At 52.1% G+C, this 9,459-nt stretch overlaps 1 protein-coding gene across 1 annotated transcript in view; it reads left to right on the top strand.

Annotated features, from left to right (window-relative positions):
- The window catches only part of CDH23 (cadherin related 23), a gene marked incomplete at both ends in the record, with an annotated part of 119,411 nt that overhangs the window by 79,715 nt on the left and 30,237 nt on the right, over positions 1-9,459 (top strand). The window contains 8 exon segments of the mRNA XM_010162174.1: positions 347-482; positions 671-1,059; positions 1,146-1,247; positions 2,170-2,172; positions 3,484-3,633; positions 4,275-4,403; positions 4,526-4,654; positions 6,003-6,230. Coding sequence (XP_010160476.1) covers positions 347-482; positions 671-1,059; positions 1,146-1,247; positions 2,170-2,172; positions 3,484-3,633; positions 4,275-4,403; positions 4,526-4,654; positions 6,003-6,230 — 1,266 coding nt within the window.

Here is a 9,459-nt window from a genome sequence, read left to right as displayed (position 1 = left end):
TGAGCAAAATTTCCCACCAAGCTGTCAGCATTTCTACATTGCAGGGTCTCTAGCTGCAAGGTTTCGAGCAGGGGATCCCAAAGCACAGAGGAATTAATATACAGATTGTACCTCTCTCCAGCCAGGGAAAGACTGAGTCACTCCAACCACGGAGCTTCTTTAAATCTATGATGTTAAAGTCTGTGTGTTCACTCTCCATCACGTGGTGTTTGTAGTAGAGAGAACATTTCTCTGGTGCAGCAGATGCGTGCCATGAAGGATATATTTTCCCTCACAAGTGTAAACAGCTGGCGAGGGTTCACCAACCTGCCCAGCTCACCCATGGTATCTCCGGGGGGTTTTGCAGGTGATTGTCTATGTGGAAGATGTCAACGATGAGGTGCCAGTGTTCACCCAGCGGCAGTACAACCGCCTGGGGCTGCGGGAGACAGCAGGGATAGGGACTTCGGTGGCGGTGGTCCGGGCCACTGACCGAGACACAGGTAGGAAACTGGGGGTGAGAAACACCCAGCTTGGGGGGCAAGTGGTGAAATCAGCAGATCCTGGCTTGGCTGGATTGGAATATTCACATGGGATGGGCTCTGCTCCATGGTCAAGGACAGCATCAGTGGTGCCTGCCTCTTTGGGATGCTTGGTCCAACCTGCACCATGCTTCCTGCTCCTGCCCCAGGGAACGGCGGTCTGGTGAACTACAAAATCCTGTCAGGTGCTGAAGGGAAGTTTGAGATTGATGAGAGCACAGGCCTTATCACAACGATCGAGTACCTGGACTACGAGACCAAAACCAGCTACCTGATGAACGTCTCTGCCACGGACCAGGCACCCCCCAACAACCAGGGCTTCTGCAGCGTGTACGTCAGCCTGCGGAACGAGCTGGATGAGGCCGTGCAGTTCTCCAACAGCAGCTACGAGGCTGTGATCATGGAGAACATCCCCCTGGGCTCTGAGGTGCTCCGGGTCCAGGCCCGCTCCATCGACAACCTCAACCAGATCACCTACAAGTTCGATCCCAACACCAATGCCCAGGCACTCTCCCTCTTCAAAATCAACGGGATAACTGTAAGTAGCTGTAGCATGGTCCCTCCTGGGTTGGCTGTCCACATTGGACTTTGGGGGCCAAAATAACTGTTGTTCATCCTTGGCAGGGTGTGATCACGGTCAAAGGCCAGGTAGATCGAGAGAAAGGGGATTTCTACACCTTGACAGTGGTGGCTGATGATGGAGGACCAAAGATTGACTCCACAGTGGTGAGTAGCTTCCACCCACTTCCCCACCATCCTTTGCATGGGCAGAGTTGACCTCAGGTCATCTTCCTCTTCCTAGGACAGTGTGTCCTAATTGTCCTCTCTGCTCCAGCCACCAGAGTCTGGAAACCCTGATTTGGGGGAAACCCTGTATTTGCATAAGCACAGACTGCTGCCTTTTAGCTTATGCGTGTCATATGGTGGGATTTCTCAGAAAAAATAAAAATAAAAATAAAAATGCCAATCTGTGGAGTTTGCAGATCACTTACTATGCTAAAACAGTTTCAAGGGAGGTAAATTTGGGGGCCTTGAAATACTTTGTGGTGGTTTATGTTTAGGAGGGTTATATTTGGCAGTTTCAAAAGCAGCCGAGCAAGGGAGTGATTTGCATTTCTCTGCTGGGTCAGGAGGCACAGTGGGTGCAGGGCAAGCCTGGTCCCCGTGCCATGGGCAGGGGCAGCTCGGCTGGTGCTACCCAAATTCTGCTGGTTTGGGCCATCTGGAGGAGCAGGACCCTGGGAAGGGGGTTGAAACTGGAGGCTGTCCCTCAGCGATGGGCATTTCCAGCATTCTCGTGTCTTGGTGTATCTGTTGCCTCTAAAAAAGGTGCTGGATGGCAAAGGCAGTGATGCTGCAAGCACTGCCTTTCCCCACCTGTGGGTGCCGGTGGCCACGGTCTCCACACACTCCTGTGCTCTTGTCTGAGCCTTTCCCAGGGCAAGGGGCAAATACACCAAGCTTAGCTAGGAAAAGCAAAGGGATGAACCAACCGAGGAGCCTCTGAATCACTGCAGGGGGGTACCCGTGCCCTCCGACACTGCCGCGGTGGGATGTGGGGCTAGACCCTGCCCCTCATATGTGCCTGCCCCTCCTCGTCCCCCATTAACTCCTTGTTCTTTTTTTTCTGTTTCTCCTCCTCCAACAGAAGGTGAGCATCTGCATCATACTGGCATCATCTTGAGGGCCAGGACCCATCTCGAACTCCACACTGAGCTGCAGGAAGGGACTGGGGTGGAGGTCTCCAGTCCCATCCCACCAGCACCAGCCTCTTGTCATATGTGCCTGCCCCTCCTCGTCCCCCATTAACTCCTTGTTCTTTTTTTTCTGTTTCTCCTCCTCCAACAGAAGGTGAGCATCTGCATCATACTGGCATCATCTTGAGGGCCAGGACCCATCTCGAACTCCACACTGAGCTGCAGGAAGGGACTGGGGTGGAGGTCTCCAGTCCCATCCCACCAGCACCAGCCTCTTGTGACACCCCCCAGGACACAGTGCAGCTCTCGTGAGGCACCCTGCACTTGGGATAGCAGCTGCTGGATCCATCACAGCAGCTGAATGGGCTCTCCCCACTCCTGGCTCTGCGTTTTTAATTCAATAATAACAATAACTGAATCACCCCGAGGTGCAGCACCTCACTCCACAGCTTCCTCTGGGATGTTGTGACATTGAGCCTGGCCGCACCTGGGGGCTCAGGGCACCCATAAATAGAGCCCCGGGAACAGAAATGCTCTTCCTCTCTCATTTCTGTGTCGCATTGCAGATCTTTGATTACAAACACAATGAGAGCATTTCCTCTGGCTAATTGTGGCTGAGGTAGCCTGGTCTCTGGTCACCTGCAGTGGAGTGTCCCATGAGCATCCCCTGCCTGGTCTCTCACTTGCCTGTGTGCCTTTCCCCAGGAGGGAGCTCAGGTCTTCTCTATGCCCAGCTTGCCCTGGTTTAGTTAAATACATGCAACTCCACTGTCTTTGTGCCCGTTTAGCTTTAAAGCAAACCCTGCCCAATCTCTGGCACCATGAACACAGATTAAAAAATAATGAGATGCGAAAAGTTTAGTAGGAAGGGGTGACCCTGCAGCAGCATGAGTTGCTCTGTGCCCAGCTGTTTGGAGGATTAAAAAAATGGGCGATTCTCCATAGAAAAACCATAGAATCATAGAATGAGTTGAAAGGGACTCACAAGGATTATCGAGTCCAACTCTTGAGAGCTGCAGCACCCTTGTGCTCTTTCTGTAGGCTCTAAGCATCCCTCCTCCTCCTCCTCCTCTGCAGACAGGGATGTAGCTTCAGCTCCTGGGCTCAAATCCTTGCACCCATTCCCACGTGGGATGTCCAACACTCACCTGTTGGCACCTCGGAGGGGTTCAACAGGTTGAGGGTTTGCCAGGGGTGTTGATGCTGGGTGGGCAGGGGGCCAACTCCTGCCCTTGTCCTGCCCAAGACCCATGCCATGCCCACAGGTGACCATCACGATCCTGGATGAGAACGACAACAGCCCCCAGTTCGACATCACCTCCGACTCCTTCGTGAGCGTGGCAGAGGACAGTGCTGTTGGCAAGCGGGTGGCCGTGGTCCTGGCCCGCGACCCAGACGCAAGCAGCAATGGGCAGGTAGGGTGGGTGGCACAACAGATTTTGGGCCGCCTGTAAGGCTGTGGTGGTGTTTTGCTGACACAGAAATGCCTCCATCAGCATCTTCCCAACCCCTTCCCCTCCCCTGCATCCCTGTCACTGATGCCAGCAGTTTTGGGAGTGTTTGTGCAGTGGGTACCAGTGCTCCCCAGTCAAGATGTGAAGCAGGAGAGGAAAAACATCCTTGGGCTGTCCAGGGCAAAGAGCTTTGTGGGACACATGTCAAAATGAGCCCAGCAATCTGAAAACCAGCTGTGGCCTCTCCTGCCACAGGGAACGGCAGCGAAGCCCTTGGCAGGCTGAGCAGGAAATTCTCTGACATCATTTGTTATTTTCTTTACCATGCAGACATTAATGAGGTCCTGTCACCCTTAATACCAAAAATTGCTGCTATCATAGGAGGTCTGTGGATGAGACCAGAATTGGCCCATGGGTGTTTGCTCTGGGGTGGCTGCAATAAGCCAACACACCCATGGACCCCAACACATTGAACCTTTTAAAATGCTCAGAGACTTCCTGAGGTGATGCTGGGGTTTATTATTGTAGGGTCTCCTTTCTCTCCTTCCTTCTCACAGCATCACATTGCCTGCCCTGTTTGTCTTTAACCGTGATGTTTCCAGGTGACTTTCTCACTGACGTCAGGGAACATTGGCCGTGTTTTTGAGATTCGTACCACCAACAGCACGTATGGTGAGGTGTTTGTGGCAAGGCCGCTGGACCGGGAGCTCCTGGATCGCTACACCTTACGGGTAAGCACCAAACCACTGCACTTACCTCCTTGGACTTCCTCAGGTTTGAGCATCGAGACTGTTTTCTTGGGGCTGTGAGCTTAAAAATAACAATTTTTTTAAAAATCCATCTCCAACCATAGATCCAAGCCTCAGATGGTGGTGTGCCTCCCCGGAGGAAGGAGCACACTCTGCGAGTGAACATCCTCGATGTCAATGACAACCCTCCCATCATCGATAGCCCCTTCGGCTACAACGTGAGCGTGAGCGAGGTGAGCTCCCAGTCCTGCTCCTCTCCTTCCATCCTCCCAAGGTGAAGTCTGACAACTCCATTTTCGCCACCTGCCTTGTGGTCAGACCTCACCTTGGATAATTTAAAGGGTTGGCCACCTTGGTTGGTGGCCCCTTGCAAACCTCATCTTGGGTCACTTAAGGGTTGCTGGCCCCTTGAAAACCTCATCTTGGGTCATTTGAGGGTTGATGACCCCTTGCAAGCCCTCACTTGTGACAGCATCCTGGTTTTGGGCTAGGAGAGAGCTCTGCAGGCAACTTAAGGCTTCAGGGACCAGCAGGAAGGAGAAGTGGCTACACACCCATGGAAATGCCACCAAAGTGACACAAGAGACAGCACGGTGCAGACAAGGAATTGCTTTCAGGAAGCAGCTCGGCAAGACCTAGATAATTAAGCAATAAAACACAATCAGGCGTGAGAAAAGACAACTTATTTCCTGACAGTTTAATTCCTGGACCGGGGGTTCTCAATTTGATGATGAAAAACGAAATAAGAGTAATTACCAGTGACACTTAGCTGTGAGGAAGTGCTGCTCATGATTAATAGCTTTGCATTAAAGTTATTGCCCTGTTAGGATTTTCTTATCTATTTAATACATGTTCAGAGCTAGTTGAAGAACAGAATTTCTGTTTTGATTTCCCCCATAATGGGACTATCCAAAAATAATTAGTTGAGCACTGAGTCCATTACACAGCCTTCACCTTTGCACGCACACTGGGTTTTAGATTCTTTCAGTCTGTGCCAGCCTCTCTAGGACCTAATGTGCAGCTTTCTGCAGCAGGGAATCAAACTGCTTCATTGCAACAAATGGGAGATGCTGTAACATCAGGATAAAGAGGTGCTATTTCAGCGTGCAGTGGCAGCAGGCTTTGGTGACTTAGCAAACATCACCTGTTAGTCTTATTCCATTTCTTTCTAAGAGCTAATGTAGAAAACACATTTAATCTCAGAGTTTCAAAAAGATTGGAGCATTCAAGCAAAGGGAAGAGCCTTTCGTTGCTAAGCCTGTGGCTGATTCTCAGCTGAGCTATCAGTGGCAAGGCAAGTAGCCTTGGTTAAGTTTTTGCACAAAGATGCATCTATTGATAAAACATCATTTGCAAAAAACACAGCAAAAATTACATCCAGGAGCAGGGGAAGGAGAGCAGCCTCCTGCTTGGCTGCTGGATGTCAGGGCAGCGAGTTTGGAGCCTCAAGCACCACAATGGCTGGAAAAAGCCCACTCTATATTAGAATACTGTTATGAATGTTATTAATTATGTATTTTATATGTTATGAGGTGCATGTGTTTCATGTCATGTATCTCACCCCTCCGTCTCACCCTGCAGAACGTTGGTGGTGGCACAGCAGTGGCCCAGGTACGCGCCACCGACCGGGACATTGGCCTCAATAGCGTCCTCTCCTACTACATCACCCACGGGAACGAGGACCTGACCTTCCGCATGGACCGCGTCACCGGGGAGATCGCCACCCGTCCATCCCCGCCAGACCGCGAGCGGCAGAGCTTCTACAGCCTGGTAGTCACCGTCGAGGATGAGGGCAACCCCTCCCTGTCGGTGAGCCACCAAATCTGCTTTTTGGGGAGGATGGAGCTGGGCAGCACTGCAGCAGCGAGCTGAACATTGAGGTGTTGAACAGGGAAGTGGGGAACAGGCACGGGGAGCAATGTTTCAGTGACCCAGCCTTTCAGGTTATGTCTCAGGGTCCACATTAGCCAGTATGAATCAAAGCCTCCTTTGGCACCTGGTCCTGCAGGAACCCCTCTTGCAGTTGTTCATGCAAGATGCTTTCCATTGCATCCATTGCTGCGCCTGCTCTGAAGGGGTTTTAGCAGAAGCATTGAACTGTTTCTCTCCCATCTGTAAACACCAAAAATACTACAAGCATCCCAACAAGTGAACGTGCTGGTGGCTACAGGAGTTGTCCTGCCCACTGGCTCCTTACTCTCTGAGTCCAAAAAGTGTTGGGATGTTGCTCTCACCCATCTCAGGGCAGGGGGTGGCTGGAGCAGCAGCTGAATCATGGTTCAGCTCACTATGGGCCCATATGTGTCTACTCTGGTGCCTGCAAATGGGATGAGCTCTGGTAATTGTCCCTACAGCCGTTGCAGTCCCCACCATGTGAGATTTGGGCATGTTGCTGTCCTCCTGAAGGCCCTGCCTGCAGTGAGCAGGGTCTGGGCATCCATTTGGGGGCTGATAAGAGACCCTGTCCATCATCCTTTGCTCTGGGGAGATGACCACCTTGCTTTTTAGCTACCAGCGTGCATGTAACAGCATTTATTGCAGGCTGACTTCTCTCCCTTGCACCTTCCCTGCTCCACAAGTAGCAAGTCCCATTATTTGTGCCTTTAAGTAGGACTCTGGTGTCGGAGAGTCAAAAGAGCAAATAACATTTGAGGTGTTTGGCAGCCCTGAGTCCCTCCTGACCCCACAGCTCTGCAGGGAGTTGTGCAAGTGTCTGCGTACACAAAGCAAACGCACCTTATGAGACAGGGAGGTGTGACACCCTGTGTGACACCCTGCCATCCTTCCTCTCCCGCCCTCCACCTGCTATCTCAACTCTGTGATCTCCCAGCACAGCTCTCTGCAAAGCCCTGCTCTACATTTTGAGGAAACAGGTTGCAAACCGTGGCTTGCAACTCTCACTTCAGGCTTTGCATTCTCAACTCCTCCCTCCCTGGGTAGTTCACACACCTGCTTGTGTATCCCCATCTTTCTGTAAAGCCAGGCTGCCCCTGCAGCTTAAATCTATGTGAGTTTCTTTCTCCAAGAGAAAGAGAAGGCAGCTTTGTGTGACTGCAGCACTCAATGCCACCAGCTCCTCCCAGATGGGCCCCCATCACCCTGGCACCCTGGGAGCATCACTGATGCCGTGCAATGAGCTGGCAAATCCCATCACCATGGCTATGCCCTCTTCCCCTCATGGTGCCAGACAGGACAAGTGACACAGCTTATCACTTCAAGGGAGATACAGACTGGATGTCAGGAAATACTTCTTCACTGAAAGGGTTCTCAGGCACTGGAATGGGCTGCCCAGGGAGGTGGTTGAGTCCCCATCCCTGGAGGTGTTTAAAAGACGGGTAGATGAGTTACTCAGAGGTATGGTTTAGTAGTGAGCAGGTATGGTTGGACTTGATGATCTCAAAGGTCTTTTCCAATGAAATGATTCTGTGATTCGATGCTACCAAAGTTGTGTCCCAGCAGCCTTGCTTGTCCCCAGGGTTTCTGCTGTGTGAGCACTACGTCACCAGCACAAGTTATGCCAGCAGCAATAATAGAAATCCTGCCACGCTGAAGCGAAACAAAGCATCCAGTGACCTGATTCCTGAGCGGAGAGAAGAGTTTCAGCCGTTTTCGGACCTTGAGGATGCTTAGGTCTTGTGAAAGGCTGTCCCGCATGTTGCTCAGTGACCGCTGGCCTCGTGCCTGGGTGATGAAATGATGTCTGTCAGGAATTTGTCACCTACTAGAAACTTTGGTTTCGCAAGTCGAGGCTGATGCAATGATGCACAAAAATGAATTATTGTTTATATGTACATCCCTCCATGTGCTTCAAGATTTGACCTTCTGAGTATGGGAGAGGCAGAGGAGACAGAGGTGGGAGAGGACTTAGAAGTCCCGTGGTGCTCTGTGATACACAGGGCAGCAAGGGTGCATGGAAGACTGACTGTTCTCTTGGGAGCTGGAAATGCAGGGGGTAGAAGGGGTAAAATGCTGATGATTAATGGGAAGCATTTACCCAAAACAGCATTGCAGAAAAGAAAACCTTCACAAGCTGGTGAGCTGCAACTGGAAAGCCTTGGTGTCCTTGTGCGGGAATTGCAGGAGTCACCCGGGCTCTGTTTTACCCTGGTGCAAGCCTGCAGCTCCACCTCCCCAAGGACTGGCCCTGGTCTGGAGTCTTTGGGACACTTCCAGCAGCAGAAGGAAAGACCCAAAGGAGCTGCAGCACCCACGTGCACAGGAGCAGGGCTCCTCCTGGCACCCACAGTCCCAGGCACCGGTGGCTGCAGTAAGGCAGGGTGGGTCGGCAAAGCTGCTCCTCACCGCCCAGATGCCTATCTCCCAGCCACCCCCAGCCAGGGCTGCTTCAGCCTCCGCAGTTTCTCTTCCCGTCCGCCCACTCTGAAACAAGAGTTCAGGTGAAGCACGGCGGCTCCACGCTCTCCCATCAGCAAAGCCCCGAGTGCTGATGCAGTGGAAAATAGCCAGCAGCAGGGCTCCAGCTCAGCGTGCGTTCCCAAGCTGGGTGCTTGCAAGAGCTGTTAGGACCCAGCAAGGTTCGTGAGGTCATGAGCATCTTGCTGGGTCACCTTCAGCATTAGCATCCTGCCCGAAGGTGCATCACTGTGCCATCTTCTCCACCAACATGCCAGGGCTCCTGCTCCAGCATGAGTGGGAGGCTGGGGACATTGCCTTTTTCCTCTAAAGCTCTTTAGTTTTCCTTCTGGTGAGCTTTTCAGGCGGGAAATGGTCCCAGATGCCACACGGTGCCCCAACATGTTTCATCAGTGCTTCCATCAGAGAACGTGGCTGCTCAGCTCACCTCTGCCTGCCCACCCCACCTGGCTGTGGCACAGGCCATCCCAAAAAATGGGATTCCTGGAGCACAGAGAGAAACCTGTTTTCAACAAAGCTTTATTCTCTCATCAAACAGTGCATTTGTTAGCAAACAGAGAGACTCAGAGAGGATTTCAAGCAGTTAGGACCCGTGGGCAGGCAAATCCTCCACGTGCCTTTCCGGCTGCAGCCACTGGGACGGGGAGAGGGAAGTGCTGGAGGC

Source organism: Antrostomus carolinensis, unplaced genomic scaffold (genome assembly GCF_000700745.2).
Source record: "Antrostomus carolinensis isolate BGI_N321 unplaced genomic scaffold, ASM70074v2 scaffold9082, whole genome shotgun sequence".
Lineage (NCBI taxonomy): Eukaryota > Metazoa > Chordata > Aves > Caprimulgiformes > Caprimulgidae > Antrostomus > Antrostomus carolinensis.
The sequence above is the reverse complement of the archived record's forward strand: the minus strand, read 5'-3'. Positions and strand labels throughout refer to the sequence as shown.